Here is a 23175-nt window from a genome sequence, read left to right as displayed (position 1 = left end):
AACTCAGTCAACAATTGGATAGTGTTGGACAATAATGGGTGATTTTAAATGTACTTAAGCTTGCTGCTGCATAGTGTGTAAAAATCTATTTTGTGTCTACATTTCTATATTTTTTTCAATGTGGAAATCATTTCCCTTATACCTGTTCTACCTATGTGAATGACACAGTATTCTTGAAGACTGCTGAAATGTTTCAATTGTGAGTCATTACTACATTACCAAACAGCACTGCCTGTTCTAAGAACAAATTGTTTAATGCCCTGGAAAGATAAGTTATCATAAACTTCATTTAAGAGTAGAAAATTATAGGATTAAAGATGCATCTGGAAAGAAATTTGAAGGTATTGTAACAAATACTGCTTTTTTTATTGACATCAAAAATAGATTCAGTACAAGAACAGGAGAGTGAAACACATGAAACAGGAACAAAAGTGTAATTATCGGAGATTCAACTGAAAATTTTGTGGTAGACTGGAACAATTTCAGGAAAGACTGGCTTCAGCTCTCTATTACCATATAAATTTCCTTGGACTGACTGGCTGTTTTTCTTTCATTTTTTTTAAAAACATCTCTCATTTTCTTAGCTCTTTTCAGAGTTTATATTGGGGTACAGACATTGATAAAAAAGTCACACTGTCATAGTGTCACATAAACAAAACAATAAAAATGGATGACGTAATGACAATTTATGAAAATTGTAAAAAATAATTTATGTATTGCACTTCCTGACCATTCAACAAGATGACAGTTTTAATGAATGTGAACAATACATTCCTCCTCCACGTCCTGTGGGCCCTGTTATTTGTACCTTTCATGAGGTAAAATTCAACAGTTGAGAAGAGTAAGAAACAGTGAGTACACTGATGCGAGCAGTATGAATTGACAAGTGATTGAAATTTTATCTGAAGGCCACCAAAAACTATGAAACTGACACCTGTCAGCTCCATATATGTCACATCACAGAAGTTACGTCCCTCAGATGATGCTGTGATGATACACAGAAAAGTAGCGTAATGAGATCAGTTCACACACGGCAGTAATGCAGTCGGTTGACAGAATCCACCGGGAACCACACTGCTCTAGCCGCCGCCTCCTCCCAGCTCCTCTTCATACTGCTTCCTGAAGCAGTCACCGACAGGGAAGAAGTCCCAGCATCTCTGCTGGTACATGTTCCAGACATAGGTCTCCTGACCAGTATATTCTGTGTCTGGTTTGTTGATTAAGTGCATCAAAAAGAACCTGGGAAAACAAAACAAGTGTTTGGCAACTCCAACAGATAAATGTATGTCAAACTACAGATCTTAAGACATGGCTCAAATGTAAACAATGATTGACAGTTTACAAATACATCAATCAATATGCAAACATTGAAAAATTCTTTAAGAACACATCATTACTACACAAAAGTAATTCAGAATAATTCTATTTATTTTTATGCTTGGATCTACAAACACATTAAATTTTTTGAAAGAAATCATTTTCCTGCTTAAGCCTTTTTTTTTTTTTTTTTTTTTAGTTGAAATGTGTCATCATGAAACATCACATCTGCACCAATTATTTAAATTATGGGCCTAGATGATGCATGCACCATGGCAGTGAAGTATGCTGCCGACTAAGGCCATGCAGCAGCACTGATAGAGCTTGCTTCTAGCAGTGTGTCCAAAAAAATCGGGTTTTTCTTTGCACAATGAGCATTGTGTGTGACTTGTCAGCTGCACCTATGGAAAGATGATAGTTCGATGGGCAAATGTACTGTTGACAGGATATAGGAGGCTAATCTCTTGGACCTGGGATTTCTGTACTATCTTTGTACTTAATATGGTCTGTATATTTTATGAACAGCCAAATAATTGTGAATTGTACTGGCTAATCAAAAGATTTTTGTATGCAGTTTTTAACATTACTGAATAGTGTGTCTGGCTGGAATGTGGCTTTAGCTCGAACCAGCAGATGGGCAGTGGTGATGCCTTTATCTAACAGAACTGCAGAGGTTATGCTGAGAATGTTTGTACAATTACCCCACATTCGTAAAGCTAAGCTGATGTTATCATCATTTTAATGCTTCTGATGTGTAATTGTGGCAAGGTGTTCATTTCTGTAGCCAGTGATATTTTAAATGATGTGTTAAAGCTGTGGCTGGAGGAGCCTTAATTGAGCAACTGAGTAACGGTTGCTTTTTGGGGGGGGGGCTTACTGTGATAAAAGATATTTTCATGGTGTAATTTTGCTGGCATGATCTGCAGGTACAACTGTATTTTGTGGAATTGTGCAACTGATAATAGAGTTTGTTAAAGAGGCTGGAGCAGGGCTTGACTGTTAGTGACGGCTGAAGGAAGTATTCAGTAGCTCTGTACATATAAATGTGAAGTTGTGATGAAGGTTTTTAGCCTATGTATGTTGTTAAATATACTGCATGTGTAGCACAAGTTAAGTGAATCTGTAGCCCAACTGACATTACAATTTTATTGATTACATTGGTGTTAAAATTTTAATTAATCTTAATCATTGTTAATTCAACTTACATTTAACTAAACTCACTGATTTGCCAAATTAATAGAGTTAAAGTAGCTGTGATACCACATCTGGCATGAATTATTGTACAAGGTTTACAACTTTGCTTCTGCAGTTTTTTCCCCAACATTTGAGGCTTTAATGAAACAAATTGGTTACCGATGTATCATTCAAAGTATTTTCCAGGTGATAGTCTGAGGGAGCACTGTCTGGAGAATACGGCGGGTGGGGTAGTTCTTCTCATTTTATTGTTTCCAAGTACATTTTGACCTCTTTTGCAACGTGGGGTCGAGTGTTGTCATGCTGCAAAATCACTTTATCATACCTCTTGCTGTATTGTGGCCGTTTGTCTTTTAAAGCTCTGCTCAAACGCATTAACTGTGTTTGATAACGAGCACCTGTGATTGTTTCATTTGTTTTTAACACCTCATAGTACCTGGTACCACCAAATGCAGAGCATGATATTGGAGCCAAGAATATTCAGTTTGGCTGTCGACGTGGAAGCATGGCTGGGATATCCCCATGATTTTTTGCATTTAGGGTTATCGTAATGAACCCATTTCCCACCCCGGTCACAATGCAATGCAGAAATCCCTTTCGTTTTCGCATCTGAAGCAACTGTTCACAAACACACAAACGCTGTTCAATGTCTCTTGGTTTCAGCTAACACGGGACCCAAGTTCCTTCTTTCTGAATCATGCCCACAGTGTTGAGATGTTTTAAAATGGCTTGCTGTGTCACTCCCACTAATTGTGCAAATTCTTCTTGAGTTTGATGCGAGTCTTCGCTCAGCAATGCCTCCAATTCTGCATCTTCGAAAACATTGTCTCTTCAACCACTGTGCTGGTCTATGATGTTAAAATCACCATTCTTGAAGCATTGAAACCATTCACGACACATTCTTTCACTAATAGCGTCCTTACCATACGTACTTGAGAGCATCTGATGAGACTCAGCCGCTGTTTTCTTCATATTGAAACAAAACAGTAACACCTCCCGCAAATGACAGGAATTAGACTCGTAAACTGACATTTTCAATCACAAACAACTTTATGATGCAGGCACAAATCGACAAATGTTTGACTGAGGTTATGTTGACAAAGGTCCAAGCTAACTGCCTGACTTCTGTGGTCTGTTTCTTTCGATCACTACTTATTATTGTCGCCACATATTGGCAAACGGCGGAAGTAAAGTTGTACACCTTTTACTTAATTAATTGCTGGTAAGCTGATACTATTAAGGTTAAGTGTATTTTACTTAAATTGTTACAGGTATGTACAGGAAATGCACCCTAAGTTAATTATGTTTAAATGATTTTCATGATCATTCAATAATGAAATTCCATGCATGATCCATGGACAATAAGTCAAAGTCATTATTGTATTGAGTTTTTGTGTTATTCATGTTCCTTTTTTAATTCACAAAAATTTTATGAAATAAAGTATCTTCAAAAACAAGGTTGAGTTATGGCTCAAAGCAGCCTGACCATTTCCCTGTTCCACTACAGAAACAAACACATTATTTCACAGGCAGTTAGCTAATATTACCCCATTATAAAGCAGCCTGGTGGTAACAACAATAAAAAAGTTATGGGCAATAATGAATAAAGCTGCCCATAAATTTTTTATTGGTTTTCCACCCCACTGCTCAATAATGGCCAAGGAGGTTAAATTAGCTAATCATCATTAAAATAAAGTGTTTATTTTAAATAATAATGAGCTCAAGAACAAAAAAGGATTTTTTCAAGAAATCAAAGTAATTAATTTCACAACTTTGAAAATACCAATTTATAAAGAGGATAAGGTATAACTAGACACTTACATATAATTTGCTAAGTTATGTTCTTGTTGTACATGAGTGTCAAACCCATGTGGTACTTTATCAAAGTAATCTTTTCCAATACCGCAAATAAAGCAGTTTGACTCCATGTCTTCTTTTACACTTTCCAGCTGATCTCTCAGCTCACCAAAAGCATCAATGATCAAACCTGTAGCAAGAGAAAATGTATTCACAAAAAGTTCTCACTTACTTCACTGATAGCAAGAAAATTGTGTACTTCACTATCGTTTATGTAAAACATGCTGTTTCTGGGCATAAAGTGCATGTTTTCCCTTGCATAAGAGGTTTCAGTGTTCATGTAATCAGAATATTATGCTGAATTCACAGTAATGCAAGAAGTACAAAAAAGTAATCATATGAAGTACCAAAATATTTCTACAATACAAATTCACACGACTAAATCACTACTTATTAAGTGCCCTGCAAACACAGAAATGTACATTTCCTTAAATTCAGAATCTATAATAGTAAAAAAATTAATAATAGGGCATCTGTTGTCACAGCAAGGAATTACATACAAAACAGGAGATATGTACACCAAAAATTTTAAGTTTCATTGTACTAAGTTTCAGCGATTCATATCCAATAATCACATATTTGTTTTAGCCATGTACTCGTACTCAAATACTATAAACAGTCCTATTGGCAGCTTACTTTGTAAAAGACTTTATTGGGAAAGGTTATTTATAGCCTGTGGTCAATGTCTCCTACCTTCGCTATAAAGACTGCTGCTCATCATGCTATTACCCACCACACAGCTTGGCCTCAAGAAAGAAAGTCACACAATTTTAATCTGTCTTAAATGTGTACTATTATGAATTAATGTGGCTGATGGATTCAATTGTGGGTCTTGTTGAATATGCTGAATTATTACTTATTGCATTAAGGTTTTGGAACTAAGTAAAAGAAACAAGTCTGTAGGCAGAGAAATAAGCAATGTCATGTATGAAATATTGGGAAGTATTAATGATTATAAAATGTCTCAAGCAAAACTGTATTTGAGAATGTAAGTAGAATGTAACTGTAATGAAAATAATGATGATTGTGTATTAGAACAGAACAGAATGAATTTTTATTGCCACATGATGTATCACATACAATAAGTCAAATGAAACATTGGTGATTCATCAGTGAATACAGTTCTACGACTGCATAGCTGTATATAAAAGAACACACAGATATATAAAAAGAATGTGTATACGTGCGTGCACGCGTGCGCGCCTGCACACACACACACACACACACACACACACACACACACACACACAGACACAGAGAGAGAGAGAGAGAGAGAGAGAGAGAGAGAGAGAGAGACAGACAAACATGTATGTTTGTTTCTTTCTGAAAATCTTCTACATTGTATTAACATTTAGTTTTTAAGTATTTTTCAATGTGTCTGATTCTGTAGTTTATATGACAGATAGCATAAGCATATATTTCCAGACAAACATATTCACAATGTAATCATCTAACTGACCAGTAGCTAGACAGAAGACAGAAGTGTGTGAACAAAGACTTTATGGTTGTTACAGTCTTCAAAACGACAGTTAATGAAGGTACAAGCATATGGAATAGGTTCCCAGACATGTGAGTGGCTGAAGACTTCTTAAGAAATACAACCCAATACAGTGTGCTTGATGGCAAGTGTTCATCAGAGACAAGAGTACAGTCAGGAATGCCCCAGGGAAGCGTGACAGGATTGCTCTTGTTCTCTATATGAGGTCTGTTAGTAAAGTATCCAACCTTCCTTCCTACTTTTATTTATTTATTTATTTATTTTTCCAAACAGCTGATGAATTTGAATTTAGCAAACTTCCATGAGCCAACCTTGAACCTTCTTGTGCATGCATGAATTTTTTCCCACCTGTCAATAGCATCAGCTACTGGCAAGCAGCAGTTGAATGAGTTGGTGTGTAGTGCTTGTGTCAGTTTTTCATTGCAAGGGAAATGATTGAACAACTGGAGCAATACTCCTGCATCAAATTTTGCCAGAAACTGGACAACAGCCAGGTGGATACTATTCACAAGATTCAGACAGCTTTCGGTGATGATGCTACGGGCATCACACAGATTAAGGAGTGGTACAACCAGTTTCAAGACGGCTGCACATCAGTGGAGAGTGAGCCACACTCCAATCGGCCATCAACACGCTGAAATGACCAGGTAATTGCCAAGTGAATTCTGTGCTGATGAGGGACTGTCGTGTGACTATCAGAGAAATTGTGGAAGAGGTGGGCATCAACATTTTTTCGGCTCATTCCATTGTGACTGATTGTGCTGAAGCTGCTGACAGCGGAACAAAAGCTACTTCATGGTGAAGTCTCACAGGAGTCCACAGACAGACACCCCGACTTCGTGAACACCATAATCACCGCTCACAAGTTCTGGGTGTACAGGTACAACTTGGAAACCAAATCACTGTCATCACAGTGAAAGCACTCATGACCAAGACCAAAGAAGGCCTGCCAAATGTGCAGTAATGTGAAATTGACACTGACTGCTTTCTTGACTGCGCCAGTGTGGTACACCATGAGTATGCAACATAGGGTCAAACAACCACTAAAGATTATGTACTCCATCATTTACAAGATGCTGTGCAGTACAAGAGATTGGACTTTCGGTCAACAAGAAACTGGTGCCTCCATCATGACAATGCTCCACCACATTCCTCACACTTGGTTCAGAATTTTTGGTGAAAAATCAGATTCCTGTTCTTCAACAGGTTTCATACTCTCCTGGTATGGCCCCATCCAACATCTAGCTGTTTCCCAAATTCAAGAGGCTATTGAAAGGAACACAGACAAGAAAAGACATCACAGCAGAAGTGACAGCCAAGTTAAACTTCACTCTGAAACAGGCTTTTTCAGCATGCTTCCAACAACAGCAGCACCGCTGTGAGAACAGTGTGGAGTCCCAAGGGAACTACTTTGAAAGTGATTAGGTGTCCAATGCTCCGGGGAAACCAATTTGTTTTTCCAGCCAAAGGTTGGATGTTTTTGCAACAGACTTCATGGTCTGAAAGACAGGATGAGCAGCGATCAGAGACTGTTTTGCAGATGCAGCTGCAGAGTGCATGAAATGTCACTGAGTGATTGTAGGATGACATAGGATGACTTAGAATTTCTATTTTGTGAGATGAATGGCATAGAAAAATTTAAGTTAAGGAAGATGAGTGGGAAAAACAATCCTGTATTGTTTGAATAAAGTATTGGTAGAGTGATGCTTGACAAAGTGATGTCATTTAAATATTTGTGCCTAACACTGCAAAGCAAAATGAAATGGAATGAGCATGTCAGGACAGTAGTACGGAAGGAAAATACTCAACTTCAGTTTATTGGCAGAATTTTAGGAAATCCTAGCTCATCTATGAAGGAGATCGTGTATAGAAAACCAGTGTGACCCATTCTTGAGTACTATTCGAGTGTTTGGATGACATCAATGCTGTACAGAGGTGTGCTGCTACATTTGTTACTGATAGGTTCAATCAAAACACACGTATTATGGAGATGCTTTGTCAACTCAAATCAGAGTTTTTTTTTTGTTTTTTTTTTTTCTCAATATTTTTTCAATATTTTGTTGACAGGGAACCAGCAACTTTTTGAATATTTCATGAAGCATTTATTAAAAAGACTGCCAACTGTTGCAGTACATACATTTGGCAACTAGTTTCAAACCAAACTGGTTCATCATCAAGCCTGGCCTACTAAGGCTGTACTGAAAATGCCTAATCTTAAAATAAACATCAAAACGGCAATATATGCTTTATAAAATGTCCACACAATTACTGTCACAACCCCCATGTGCCTCATAGCAAGCAAGGTACAAAAATATTCAAAAGAACAAAAGAAAATAGAGAGAGAGAGAGAGAGAGAGAGAGAGAGAGAGAGAGAGACAGAGAGAGAGTGTAACATGTTGAAAGGAAAGCTGTATAATGCATGCATGAGACAAATATGTTAACATAGGGCTGGGAATTTTATGTTCAAAGAAAATGTTATGTGGGTACACACACACGCACACACACACACACACACACACACACACACACACACACACACACACACAAAAAAGGAAAAAAATACAGGTGGCATCATCGAACACAAAGACAAGTTGGTAAAATAAGGTAACAGACGACAGTGTTGCTGATTTTGGGGAAGTTAGTTGCAAGACGCAGAGAGCCATTAACAGCCTGTGAAACTACTGCTGAACAAGAATGTTCATTTATAAATAGTAGTAAAGAATGAAAAACTGTTATTCATCTAAAGGTGTGTAAAGTAACTAGTGAAGTCCACTTCCTGACAAACTAAAAGTAAACAGAGAGAAAAGTTCCCAATAGCATATGGGTACACCAATGTAATTAATTCCCATTCCACATTTCCATAATTTTCATTTTTATCTATTATGAAATTCTGTTGATATTCAGTTTGGAAGAGGCACTTCAGACTAGTTCTGCTTAGGAAACAGCTGTACTAACTGCAAACTTAGAGGCAAGCTATGCTGTCAACACAGCATCACACCATCTTTTCACCAGATAATCCCATGGAAGTTTGTGGCACTCGATTGAGGGCCTCTGTGTATGTGCAGCTCTCGACCTCCTCTTGATTCTGAAACTCATACTGAGTAGAGACCTGGAGTGCTCCTGCAGTCTCTTTCCACAACTACTCTCTGATGGCAACCACAACTTTCCATGTGCTTAATAGTGACTCAACATGAGTCTAGCTCCTATTTTTTTCACATAAAATTAACACCTTGGCATTTATGTGATCTGTACAGAATTTCATTGTATACCCAAAAATGAAATAAACAGAAGAATTTTCATAAAAAATGACTTCATCAATTGAGTGGCTCAGTGGAGTAAGAGCTCATACCAAATACAGTTAGTTTTGTGTAAAAAGGAGTTTTATAGGCATGTAAATTTTAAAGAATATCTGCTGGCATAACATTTCAAAAATAGACAATTAGTGTTCATTCAAATGTTCAAGAGGTTGTATCACTAATTTTCAAACTGATTGTTTTCATTGTCTTTTAAATCTCACACACATGAATGGACAAAAATCATGTCATGTTAGGGTTCAGTGACCGAACAGTCTCTCCAATTCTTTAATTTTATAATGCAATGAACACAAGTGATACAATGTCAGTATGTAGAATGAAAATCATAGAACAGTAGTTCTCTTAAACATCAGTTTTTAGGTTGATGCTACAATCAACATTCTCATTTTAGTTTTATAAGTGCCTTCAGTCTCCGCTTTGAGGTTTTTTTAATATAAAATTCTTATATGTAGGATGTATAATATTTATAGGGAAATATAATATCATCATATTTCGACTTTTTCACTGACCAACCAAGAGGGTATTTTGTCAGAAAGATTGCATGAAGCATGAAAGCACATTTTCATTTCTCTTTTTGGAGGCTATATCTTTCGTTCTGCAAGTAAGGCAATGAAAGAAAATTTCAAATGTACTTAACATTCATGTCCGTTAAATCGAAACTATGATGCCTACCAAATAAATTTTCTGATTATTGACAAAATTCTTTTCACCAACAGTTTATTTAGATTAGTAAAATCTTTAAAACTGCCATTGCAGATTTTTTCCTCTTCTCATCCGTGTGTTCTCAGCCCACTGCTCAGGTGACTCACTGCCTTCTCTCTTCTTACATTCTAAGAAAAATATGTATATAGTGGAATGAACATATTTGCTGGAACAATAAGCTAATTTTCGGTTTCCTCAAACAATTTGCATGTAAAACCCCAGCCAGATTAAAATCAAATTCTCATTTGGCCAATGTGGGAATCACTGTAAACTGTTCATTTTCTTTTTCTTCAGCTATTTCAAGAATGAAGGATATGATAGCTTATTTGCAAGAATCACTTTTTTAGAGGCAGAAATATATTCAATATAAATACAGAAAACTGTTATCAATTATAGGTTCTGAAATATTCATAATAGATAAGCTTAAAATCTGCTGCTACCATTAACAATTATGAAAATAACATCCCAGTGTGAAGGATTGAGGAGGTGCAATCTCAGAGTATGGAACAAGGAGACAAAGGATAATTTGTCAGGAATAATGATAAAGATAGGACAAGGAAAAGGTCAAGTGTTGTATCTTCATGAAATATGGAAATTATTCTTACCCTGAATGATAGCCAGAAGGATAACAATGACAAAAAAGAAGAATGTGATGTCAAACATGATGCGATATACTTCATAGTCATCACCATCTGGTGGCTCGATTTCATCACCGATGCCTCCTCCAGCCCGCACTCCCTTGTACAGGTGGAACACGAAACACTGCAAAAGAATAATTTTATTGAGACACACAGTCCCAAATAAAATAACAGGTGTCATCACTGGTGCCAACTAATAACATAAAGACACATTCACAGTAGCAGTTATGAAACAATACATGAGATGAGACAGAAGAATAGGCTCTACTCCACATACTGATTTACATATGCCTACTGTAAGCTTTCGACTAATTTCATTCTATGTAATACTGTGCAAAATACCAATGTCTATACTGAAAAGTGTCACGTAAGAAAATTGGTGGTTGCTGAGCACTGCCTCATGAATAAACATAACAGTATCTTTGATGAAACCGTATCTTGTCCCACGTGTCAACCTGCTGGGAACCACAGCGTGCAACAGTAACTTCAACTGGGTCAGTGAGTATAGTCTTAGTGATGCACGGGAGTGGGCTGTTAATATAAACACAGAAAGCTACAACCAGTCATTTTGTGGAAAATTTGCTTGTTCCCATAAACTAGTTTTCAAACATTTTCAGGCTGATCTTCATGTGGGGCACATGGAAGTTACTTTGAAATTTCAGATTTTTAGTATACTGTGATGTGTTGAGAATAACAAGGATATTTTACACAAATTATATATGCAGCCTAGCTGAACTGCACTTGTAAATGAACCTCAGAAACTACATTAACAGACATAAAATATATACTTACCGTTAACATGTCGTGGCATTTCTTATCAACTTCTTCATCCTCCTCTTGTACATAAAACTTTCTGAAGAAATTAAAGGCAATAACAGTATAGATGTACACAACGATTGTCAGCAACATCACCGTCAGTACAAGCTGAAACAGAGAGAAAAATGAAAACATTAACATTACACATCAAACACACACACACACACACACACACACACACACACACACTCTGTGTGTGCTCAAATACTTCATTGGGTTTATATGTTTTCATTTCCTACACTAAAAAAATAGTGACGTTTTCAAACCAACATTTGGGTTGATGACAGTGTTATCTTTTTGCTTATTGGTATATCTTATGCATTTTGCTTTTATTGTAAAAAAGTATCACCGATTACTCAGTAATACAGCATAATAGTTAACAGCTCATTGTAGGTTTTTATTTACAGCCCGCTGTTTCCATTTGTGAACTTTACTGATGATGAAAAAGCTTGTTTGATGCCTTATTTTGCACAGAAATTTTTATCAACACATATGTTTTGCTGCAATTGCATGTACATATACAAATAAACCCAGAGAATTATTTTATGTGTAACTGATGGTGAGATAAGTTTTAATAACAATGAGAAAAAAATGTTAGTTATAATTTTGGTGAAAAACTCTGCTAGAGTTACAAAACTTCTTTCTACTTCCAAGTAACCCTTATTCTCTTGTATTTCAGTTTTCCTTTATTCATGTTACAATAAAAGCCATAATGATCTTATACATATTCAAAAAGTGTTTGTATTTCTTTAGATTTCCAAGTAACATTACTCAAGGAAATTGTTGCAAAAATTTTGTTAAGATTCACTACAAAATTTTTGACATATCCTATACTATTAACTGAAACTTCAGTACTGGACATAAATAACAGTAGCCTTATTGCATTCAGTTGAATTATGCCTGACTCGTGTATAACGAATTTCAATGATTGTCTCTCTCATATCTGTCCTTAAGTCAACAATGTCTTAATTTACTAACAAAGTAAACTGTCTTTGAACCTTACACAAATACCAGTTGTGATGCAAGGTATAAATTAGCAGTAAGTGACTACACAGTACCTGTTTTCCATTGTGTGTTACTGACTGCAATATCGTACGTAGCGTCTTGAAACCCACAGCTACATCTAACAGATGTGCCGCAAAGAAGAAACGGTTGAAGTTGCCCAGTATTGAAAATGTGAAGTACCACAAGCTGTACAGGAATGACTGAAAATGGAAATTTGTATTAATGCTGGCATAAACGTACACAGTTCAGGTTAAATGTGTTGGCACATCAAGAAAATCAAGACACTTCCAGACAGAGCTAAGCACAGGTGCTCATCTTATGTACGACATGTCAAGTTGTGGATACAAAAATTGAATGGAATTCATTGTTTCTTACCTATTTCTTTTTAAAAGACTAGAGCTTAAGTATAATGTGTAACAATGAAAACAATCAATTATTAACAAAATTAATTAATTGGATAGATAAAAAATCTACTCCACAAGTGGCAGCAGAACACACACATAAAAGGCGGTTGTTATTGGAAAGCTTTTGGAGCCAGTGGCTTCTTTGTAACGCAAAAGGGTTGAAGGGGAAGAAAGAGGGGTGAAGGAAAAGGACTCAAGAGGTCTAGGAAAAGGTGTAGACTTTGGGGAAGTCACCCAGAACTGCGGGTCAGGGGAGACTTACCATAAGGGATGAGAAGCAAAGACAGAATCAGTCAAACAGTCAGTCTTTCCTTCTCATCCCATACAGTAAGTCTCCCTTGACCCGCGGTTCTGTGTGACTTTCCCAAAATCTACCCTTTTTCCTACACCTCTCCAATCCTTTTTCTTCACCCCTCTTCCTTCCTGGTCAACGCTTCTGCCTGAAAAAGGAGCCATTGGCTTCGAAAGCTTTCCAATTACAACAGTCTTTTATGTGGGAGTTCTGCCACTGCTTGATGAGTAGATTTTTTTTATCTATTATAAGAATACCTATATGGTCATAAATATAAAGAGAGGCTAACTGGCCACTTCTTCAGCTGTTTTAGCAATGAGTGGTTAAAGATATCAGTTTTTTTGACCATAAGATAATTGATCAAGTGTGGAGGACACATGTATTGGAAGATGAAGGCCTTTCAAATGCATACAGAGAAGGACACAATGAATATTCACGAGGTTATTCAACTCATAAGTGTTTGTCATTTAATTACTGGAAAATTTGAATTATTTGATGTTCATAGTATAATACCAATTAGCTCACAAAAATCTACTTTATAATTTCAACAACAGGAATACTCTGCAGTTCTCCATACACTGTTCCCAAATGGGTCGAGAAGGAAAGTTTTGATTAATTTGTATTCACGTAGAGGTATACAAGCAGTCATTGTTCTTGTGTTTTTGATATCTGAACTGAACATAATTATGACATTACAATCCTGCAGGGAGGAACAGTTCATTTTGTGTTAGGTAGTAAATCATCTTTTTCTATGAAGGTGCAATGCACATGCAGCTGCATACTTTAGCACTTGGCACATAGCTTTTCTATCTTGAAAACTGAATTTAATGTACAATAGTGAAGGACACTTTTTGGTCCAAGTCGGCTGTGAAAAGCTGTAGGAGTTGAAACTATGGCCAGTAATTACTTTCAGAGAACAAAATTCTTAGAACTGCCTACAGGTACTTATAAAAGTACAATAAATTATCCAGCCTTTTGGAAGTATTAGTCACTTCCTTTGGGAGGAAAGAGGGACACACTGAGATGGTTCGAAAGGAGGGGCAGGTCACTCAGAGCTCACGGTGGGACATGATGCCCTGGAGTGCCTGAGGGGGTAAGGCATGACACTGTCCACTACATCAAAATGACCAATGGTCTCCCCATGGTCTGCAGAACACGATGTTTGGCTCAAGATTGTCTTAAAATTGTGAACGCAGAGTTCGACAGTATGATTTGTGTAGCTGTAATGCAGCCTTCCAACAGTCCCTGGTCCTCACCACTACATTTGGTCCCAAAGAAGGGTGGTGCATCGCCCTGAATGCCGTAACAATACCAGACAAATGTCCAGTGATGTTGTTACATGACTATAATTATGCATTGAGTGGTGCAGCTATTTTTAGTGTCCTAGACTGTACAAAAGTGCACATACAGATTCTTGCAGCTGAACAAGACATTCCCAGGATGGCAATCATCACTCCTTTCAGCTTGTTTGACAGCAAATTCATGAAATTTGGACTCAGGAATGCTGCTCAAACATAACAACACTTCATTGACTCAGTGCTGTAGGGGCTTATTTCTTCTTTTGTTTACCTGGACCATATCTTAGTTTTTTTGGTCACTAGCAGGGAAACATTGGCAGCTTTTAGCAGAAGTGTTCAAGAGGTTAGAACACCACAGCATCATCCTAAACACTGTTAAATGTATCTTTGGCCAGACCCAAGTGGATTTCCTGGGGCACAGGCATGATTGCTACCATTACGAGGGAGGGTGTAAGCCATCTTATGGATTTCATAGTCACATACCGTCAAGGAATTGCATTGATTTCTTGGAATGTTAAATTTTTATCACCATCGCTTGTCACACTCTGCTAAGTTACAGGAGCCATTAGTTGCAGCACTCACTGCTCCAAGGAACAAGGGTAACTTGCCTATAGCATGGACTGATAGCATGTGTGTGGCATTTGAGGCAACCAAAAAGAGCACTGCAGGTGCTGCACTACTGGGAAACCTTGAGCCAACTGCACCTTTGGCACTAGTAGTTGATACTAGCCAGATGGCGATTGTCCATATGCCAGAGAACTTCTGGCCATTTATGAGTCTGTCAAATACTTCAGGTCCCATCTAGAAGCTTGCGACTTTATTATCTAGCCGACCACAAACTACTGACTTATGCCTTTCACCAGAATAATGCAAACTGTTCATCTAGGCAACACAATCAACTAATGTTCACCCTGTAGTTCAGTACAGATGCCTGGTAAATCTCCAGCACTGACAATGCGGTAGCTGATTGCTTGTCTCAGGTCAGAAGCATTACTAACACAATTATGCTAAACTTGCTGCCGCTCAACAATCAGATCAACAACTACAAGGACTTGTATCAACAGGCACATAGTATTCAATTGATGACTCATCTAGTGACAGATCATTATATTTGGTTCAGCATACAGAAAGATTGCCATGAATGGGTGTTGATGTAAATGCCAATGCAATAAGACTATGCCACCACATGCGAGGTACTGATAGGAAACTTTCCAATCAAGATAACCTGTTTCAATCACGTACATATTGATGTCACTGCTCCATTGCAGCCATCCAGCAGCCGACGTTACATAGGTACAATGACAGATAGTCACACGTGCTGGCCTAAAGCTGCACCAGTGGACAGCATTACAGCAGAAACCCTGGCTTTCATTTTCATATCATTTTGGGTGTTACATTTTGGTTGTCTTTTACACATCACAACAGACGAGGTGATGACAATTTGAATCCAACTCTTTTGGTCAACTGGTGAAGTTTTGCAGCATAACACACCACAAAATCATGAACTATCATGAGGCCAGTAACAGTCAGATATTGAAGCTTCCACAAGAATTAGTGGAATCCAACACTCTGTTATAAGCAAGGGATGATCAAACAGAATTCCTATGCCAACTGTGAGAGTACATGGCCTGAATCCACACCCACCAGCCTCACTGACATGGTACAGCTATGACCTTTGTGCACCGAGACTTAAAAACCTGTTCACACATCATATTATGCACAGAAGGCATCAAACTTTTGTTGCAGCTGACATACTCAGGAACCTACAATTTAGTCGCAAGGGGGAGACAAGACAATTGCCATTTAAATTAACGGAAAAGCGACTACTGTTTCTATAAATAGGGGTTAAATCACCTATGTCTTCCAAAAAGCAACAATGCCAGAGCTTCCAGGGCTACAGCTTTGCTCGACAACTGCTCATCACTGACTCCACACCCAATGGTGCAGATTACAACATCAATGGACTGTCAACACATCCTTCGAGATCCACTCGCGTTGTCCACTTTCCAGCTTGCTGTTTGGAATAATGTTCCGCTTCCAGCGTGGGGGCTGATTTTGTGACATCATGCAGTTATAAAGTGTTGTATCACATGTGGCATGTGTGTGTTTATAAACACTGCGCCATCAAACATTTCATGCCAGACACCAGAGGCGCTTTTTATATATTAGGTTCATTCAAACAAAACCTGGTCAGTGCGTCTACCTTCACCTTACAGATAAGATGACACCACGAAACTGCAGGTATGGTGGCGCCATCTACTGGTAGACAGACTGACGCGTAGGCACCATCTGATGCTTCACGAGTTTTCGTCCTCTACCGAACATGCAGGCGAGTAAGCAGGAACAATGATAAGTGATTCAATTTTTGACGGTGGAGGGAGTTGGCAGCCATGAAATATATCGATAGTGAGTACAATCTGGGTCGTTCAATTGTTGTGGAATGGCGCAAATGATTCCTTGAGGGGTGCGAGTCACTGGAAGACAATGCTCGTCCTGGACCAGCTCATCATGTCAACACACTGGAAATGGTTGTGGAAGTGAATGTTTTAGTCCTGGGAAACTACAGAATCACCCTGGACCTATAAAATAAGCTATCTCGGACATTGTTCGCAACGGATGTTGATGTGTGTGACTGGGTCCAGGCCTGGATCCAACAGCAGCCTAACAGCTTCTTCAAGGACGGAATCGACTGGCTTGTGTTGCAATGGGATAACTGTGGCAACAATTTGGTGACTATTTTTGAGTATGTGTACTGTAAATCAATACATTTTTGAGTTAATAAAATCATTACCATTACTTTGCACTAGTAAAACACACACACACACACACACACACACACACACACACAAACACACAAACACACACACACACACACTGATTACGCTTTTTATATTTCGTGGCCTACATGCCTGTAATTAGATTGTGCATAGTTATAAGATAACTCTGATGTTTTGTTCTCTGCATGTTATGTAATTTTGAACTGCAAGTGCGCAACAGTTGAACAGGCCAATTTATTTTCTGTGTCTGCTGTGACTGTGATCAATAAAGCTACCATTAACTGTTCAAGGGAGTTTTCGTGTAGTGTGGTTCCATCATATCAAGTTCGTGCAGGTTCCAATAGTTGAATGACAGTCTGCACAGTTTGTACCGACAGACTACCTTTCCTGCCCTTCAGCTCTTACAACTGCAGTCTCTTTTCTGAACAGATTGTATATTAACATTTTGCTCCCTTTAGTTAATCCCTACTTCTTTTAGATTTTCAATTCCAGTCGATAAATAATGGGAAGTCTGGAATGGAATAACAATATAAATTAGGTTATATTACTACTTACCACATAGAGGAGACCATGAGCAGTGAACAGACCCGTTTACAAGTAGACTGTTGATGTTTTTTAGCTACTGGAGAAAATCTTTTGTCATATAAATATGTCTGAGTGTTTCTTCATTTGAGAAGGATGTTGTTCAAAAGCTAACAAACATCCTACAGTCAATTTGTAAATGAGCTTGTCCACTGCTCTATGCCACCTCTGCATGGTAAGTAGCAATCTATCTTAATTCATGTTGTTATTTCAGTCAACACTGTCAAAAGCTTTTTCTAGACCTGCAAATATTATAAATGTATGTTTATATTATTGAGATGCCGAGTCACAGACAGGCAAAACAAAAAGACTGCTAAACATATGAGCTTTTGGGCAAAAGGCCTTTTTCTTAAGTAAACAACACACACACATTCATGCGAACACAACTCACACACTTGAGCACTGCCTCTGGCCACCTCATTGGCTGAAGACAGTGGTTATGTGTGTGTGTGTGTGTGTGTGTGTGTGTGTGTGTGGTTTGGCCAAAACTTCATGTTTAGCATTCTTTTTGTTGAGCCTGTCTGCAACTACACATCTCCTCTATATGGTAAGTAGAAATCCATCCTTTTCGTAATATTGTCATTATTCCATCCTGGATCTCCCATTGTTTGATAAATGTACGTTTCTCTCTCTTCAGGCTGTCTTCTAAGATACTTTGTAGTCAGTATTGGCTTGTGTGCTCCTAAATTTCCTCATAACCCCCAGTGATTTTCCGTGACGTGACATTCTAAAAGTCTTCCCAATCTTCTGTAAGTAATTTGTGTTAATATTTTGCAACAATGACTTATCAAACTGATGGTAATATTCACACCTGTTACATTTGCCTTACAACTGAAATTATTTCGTTTTTCCTGAAATCTGAACATATTTGATCTGTCTTATGTATCTTGGGTACAAATGGAATGGTTTTATCATGGTTGGTTCACCGAAAGATCTTAGTAATTTGGAGGAAATATCATCTACTGCAGGTGCCATGTTTCAGTTTACATTTGTATATACATCTTCATATACATCACGGAATGCCAGATTTATTACAATATTTTTATGTATGGATTAATGCTTCAGCTATATTAAAGATATTGCTTTATTTGCATTAATTCCAGCACCACATACCATTTTCAGGCACCTCTATGATAACCAGGTAACTGCCATAATACACGTTGTTAGTGGGCACAATCAAACAGATGCCTGCAGTGATGTATTTCTTCCTTCCTGCTTATGACCTTGACTGTGCCAGCACATCAACATCACGTTAGTTGATCTGTTGGCACTGTAAATACCATACACAGAGAGGAAGGGATACATCATCATGGACGTCAATCTGATTGTGCATCCTATTGAGGTGTTCTATGGTTCTTAGCCTGTTAGCTGCATGATTGTCCAGTTTACCATAAACGGACCTTAAGAAGATGCACTGTAATGCTGAAATTGGTGGAAAATTAGGCAAGAACTTTAAATACAGCTGAAGGATTCAGCCATACATAAAGTCAAGTTTCTGCTTAGGTCTTTTAGTGCTCTGTCAAATTCTTCTCACAGCTCACGTCTACCATCTCATCTTCATCTACTTCCTTTTTCTTTCACTTTCACTTCCCTATGAACACTCAAATACAAGGTTAAAAATTGTAAAATTAGAGAGATTTGGGAACTTATAACAGTGTGCATGAGATCATTATTCTGGTGCAGTAGTCATGACGAGAACAAGAGGGGAAAATGCTGTGACCATATGGTGGATTTATAATGTGAATGTAGTTGTAGAATTTTTCTGAAACCATGTGCTATACTGCCAATGTCCATTGGAACATAATTCAAATTACCAAAACCAGTACTTACATTATCTGTTATTGTTACACCTGATTTCCAAATCTGGTACCTCCAATCAATATTTGCAATGCTGGAAAAAATACACAATGGATTAACAAAATTCTGAAAATCTCCGTATTTACATATTTTTAAAGGGAAAGAAACCAAATATACATCTTCATAGGCCTGCTACAATAGTTCATTTTCAGTTTCAGCACTTCCTTAAATGTGCTGTCATTAGACATGCACTACACATGAATCTATTCTATTAGCTAGTGCTATGAGATTAAAACTGCAATCTCAACCATACTGCATCTTTCATTCTACAGTAGAAAGTACTCTGTAATGACACTTCCTGTAGTTAAAACTGAATGACATTCATAACGACATTCTGATATTGAATACAATATTATGTTGAGTAGGAACTGCAAGATAGAAGTACCAAAATGGAAAAAAAAACTTGAATTGCATTGGAAGATTCCTCACATGGCAGACAGTAAAATTTAATGATGCTGAGCTGAGTCCTGATCTGACACAAGTCAAAAAATTTCATTGCCACTCAATATTATTCATCCTCACCACTAACACTACCTCACTACTAGTAGTAGTAACAACACCACAGTTACCATTAACCATGATGACAACAAGAATAACAATCTGTAAGGATTTGCAAATCACTCTGCTTGTTCCCACATAAGATTTGACTGCATAAGCATTTTGCACCCTTTTTGGCAAACTACTGTCATTCAGATAACTATTTTCATTCCCTACAAGTATTTTACACTAAAGTGAGCCTTCTCCTTATCTGATAAATATTTGCTCATTAATGACAGTAAGTTGCAATGTACATTTCTGAATCCACTGTAGCTTGAGCATTCAAATGAACATTCTGTTTTCTCATTCTCCTTTCCTACAGTTCCAACAACAGTATGACATGGCATGCATCCAACCAACAGCATTTGTTGAATTTTTCTGACATACAACTGATTTTCCATAAGACAGAATACATTTTAAGTACACTACTCCAAATTTACGTTTTTGGTTTTGTATCAAAAGATTATCTTTTTATTTTGTACACAATGAACACCCTTGTGAAGATAATATAATTAGGTCTTAGTTGCAGTGGAGATACACTAAAATGAGGAATGCCACAACTAAAGAAACACTTACAAGTTGATGAAGCCAGATCCTCCTTCCTCTTCCTGTGCACTGAAAGATGTCTTCTCCATTCCTAGTAAATTACTGATGGAATCAAAATCATATGTCTCACTGTACTTTTGACGGACCTTTTTCTTCACAAATTTATCCCAGTAATTAACTGGGAATGACCTGAAAAAATTAAAAATTTGCAGTCACAGGACTATGTTGTAAAGTAGTAAAACAGATGAAGTTAAGTCATCCCAATAAAACATGTAGAGAGAGAAAAAACGTCAACAGCCAAATTCCTGCAACATATAGTGTTCTCTGCAGCTTATAAGGCCTTATATTAGGCATTTTTTCATGAAAGAGTGATCAATGTTACCACTATCATATTGTTATGTATGTGATATGTTTTTGAATGTTTGCTGCTCCGTGTATGACACTATTATATATAGAATAATGTACTGAATATTGTTACCTCAGAAGCCAAAGAAATAATCCTCTCAAGTGAGTCAATAGAATGTGAATAACGCAATTAATTATCAGCATTGCCCAACCAACTGATGTTCAACACAATTGAGAATTTTTTGAGCAGTAATACTGGATCAGTGATTATATATGAGCTTTGCAATTAACTCAGGGACTGGGTGATGCTCCGTACTAAAGACAAAACTGGAGGGGCATGTCATCAGTAAAACTGTAGTAGCTACTTGTCCTTAAAACAGAGCCTCAGTTGTCATCATAAGGGTGAATATTCCTACCAATGAAAGATCCTGGGTCTTGTGTGGCAGTCAGACATGCTGCTTAGCTACTAAGGCAAGCTCATGACCATGATGACACACAAAAGTGAATGTGCCCAACAAGCACCTCGTAATATCAATATGACAGAGACCCTATGAGAAGGAGGGAATTGCCTTGTATCAGCAAAAACAAGGTTTAAATGTTTTGGTTGTTCTGTCATGATAACGACTTGCAGGTGGGCAAGCACAGATATAATAGTCAGAACTTGGAGATAGGAGGCTCATAAATTGCTGAAAGACTATAACTGCTTCAAAATCTTTTAATGGTAAGGTACAATTGCGGGTACCTTAGGGATTGGTAAAGTATGACAATTGATAATAAAAGAGTGGTAAATGCTGTGTAGCTTGCTCTTCCTGACTTGTAGGCTGCAATGTGAAATAATGATGTAAAAACACCTGAACTTTTTCAACTTGTCGAGTCCTGAGTGTTGTGACTACAGAACTGTAGTGGCCTAATGGTACCAGCTGCCTACAGTATGCAATGTGTTTTATGTCTGTGGTACAAAAGTGGCTCAAGAAATGTGTTGTGTATTAACTGAAATAGCTTAGCAGAGATGGGCAATCTGAAAACTGCTGCTGCTAGTAGGTGTAGTATTCTGTGCATAAAAGTGAAGAAGAACATATGTTTAAGTTTCCTGTATTATTTTTATGCAAAGTGGGGCCTTTTTTGCAGAAACACACAAAAACTCTATGATACATAAGTAAAAATCAACTGTATGGTCATACTACCGACTTACTTAGACAAGGCAGAAGATTATTAACATTATTGGGCAGGAAACTTAAAATGGTGAAGTAGGGTCATGAGAGGTACTACAATGACTTTATATAGATAAAGAACGTGTAAAAGGACAAATTTGAAATCCACTTGACTGGAAAGATTGATAATTACTTAAATAATAAGTTTGAGATATTTTGTGAACGAAACTGTCTAGATTGCTTGAAAGGAGGATATAAGATGAACATCAACAAAAGCAAAACAAGGATAATGGAATGTAGTCTAATTAAGTCGGGTGATGCTGAGGGAATTAGATTAGGAAATGAGGCACTTAAAGTAGTAAAGGAGTTTTGCTATTTGGGGAGCAAAATAACTGATGATGGTCGAAGTAGAGAGGATATAAAATGTAGGCTGGCAATGGCAAGGAAAGCGTTTCTGAAGAAGAGAAATTTGTTAACATCCAGTATAGATTTAAGTGTCAGGAAGTCATTTCTGAAAGTATTCGTATGGAGTGTAGCCATGTATGGAAGTGAAACATGGACGATAAGTAGTTTGGACAAGAAGAGAATAGAAGCTTTCGAAATGTGGTGCTACAGAAGAATGCTGAAGATTAGATGGGTAGATCACATAACTAATGAGGAAGTATTGAATAGGATTGGGGAGAAGAGAAGTTTGTGGCACAACTTGACCAGAAGAAGGGATCGGTTGGTAGGACATGTTCTGAGGCATCAAGGGATCACCAATTTAGTATTGGAGGGCAGCGTGGAGTGTAAAAATCGTAGAGGGAGACCAAGAGATGAATACACTAAGCAGATTCAGAAGGATGTAGGTTGCAGTAGGTACTGGGAGATGAAAAAGCTTGCACAGGATAGAGTAGCATGGAGAGCTGCATCAAACCAGTCTCAGAACTGAAGACCACAACAACAACAACATCTTTAAATGTTGTTTTGGCTACTACCATTATCAGATCTGTATTTAGGTTTAAAGCAACACAAGTATGAGAAGAATTTGTTATTTATTATCAGG

General features: G+C 37.5%; 1 protein-coding gene across 1 annotated transcript in view; it reads right to left on the bottom strand.

Moving 5' to 3' along the window:
- Window positions 1-344: 344 nt before the first annotated feature.
- LOC124776932 (ryanodine receptor) overlaps window positions 345-23175 on the bottom strand; it is a 694095-nt gene continuing 671264 nt past the window's right edge. The window contains exons 99-105 of the mRNA XM_047252151.1: window positions 20665-20823; window positions 19525-19585; window positions 12395-12541; window positions 11313-11444; window positions 10488-10644; window positions 4333-4498; window positions 345-1239 (exon numbers count right to left, since the gene is read on the bottom strand). Coding sequence (XP_047108107.1) covers window positions 1080-1239; window positions 4333-4498; window positions 10488-10644; window positions 11313-11444; window positions 12395-12541; window positions 19525-19585; window positions 20665-20823 — 982 coding nt within the window. The 3' untranslated portion in view covers window positions 345-1079. The remainder of the gene's footprint in view (window positions 1240-4332; window positions 4499-10487; window positions 10645-11312; window positions 11445-12394; window positions 12542-19524; window positions 19586-20664; window positions 20824-23175) is intronic.

The sequence above is a fragment of the Schistocerca piceifrons genome, chromosome 2 (assembly GCF_021461385.2).
Source record: "Schistocerca piceifrons isolate TAMUIC-IGC-003096 chromosome 2, iqSchPice1.1, whole genome shotgun sequence".
NCBI lineage: Eukaryota > Metazoa > Arthropoda > Insecta > Orthoptera > Acrididae > Schistocerca > Schistocerca piceifrons.
The sequence above is the reverse complement of the archived record's forward strand: the minus strand, read 5'-3'. Positions and strand labels throughout refer to the sequence as shown.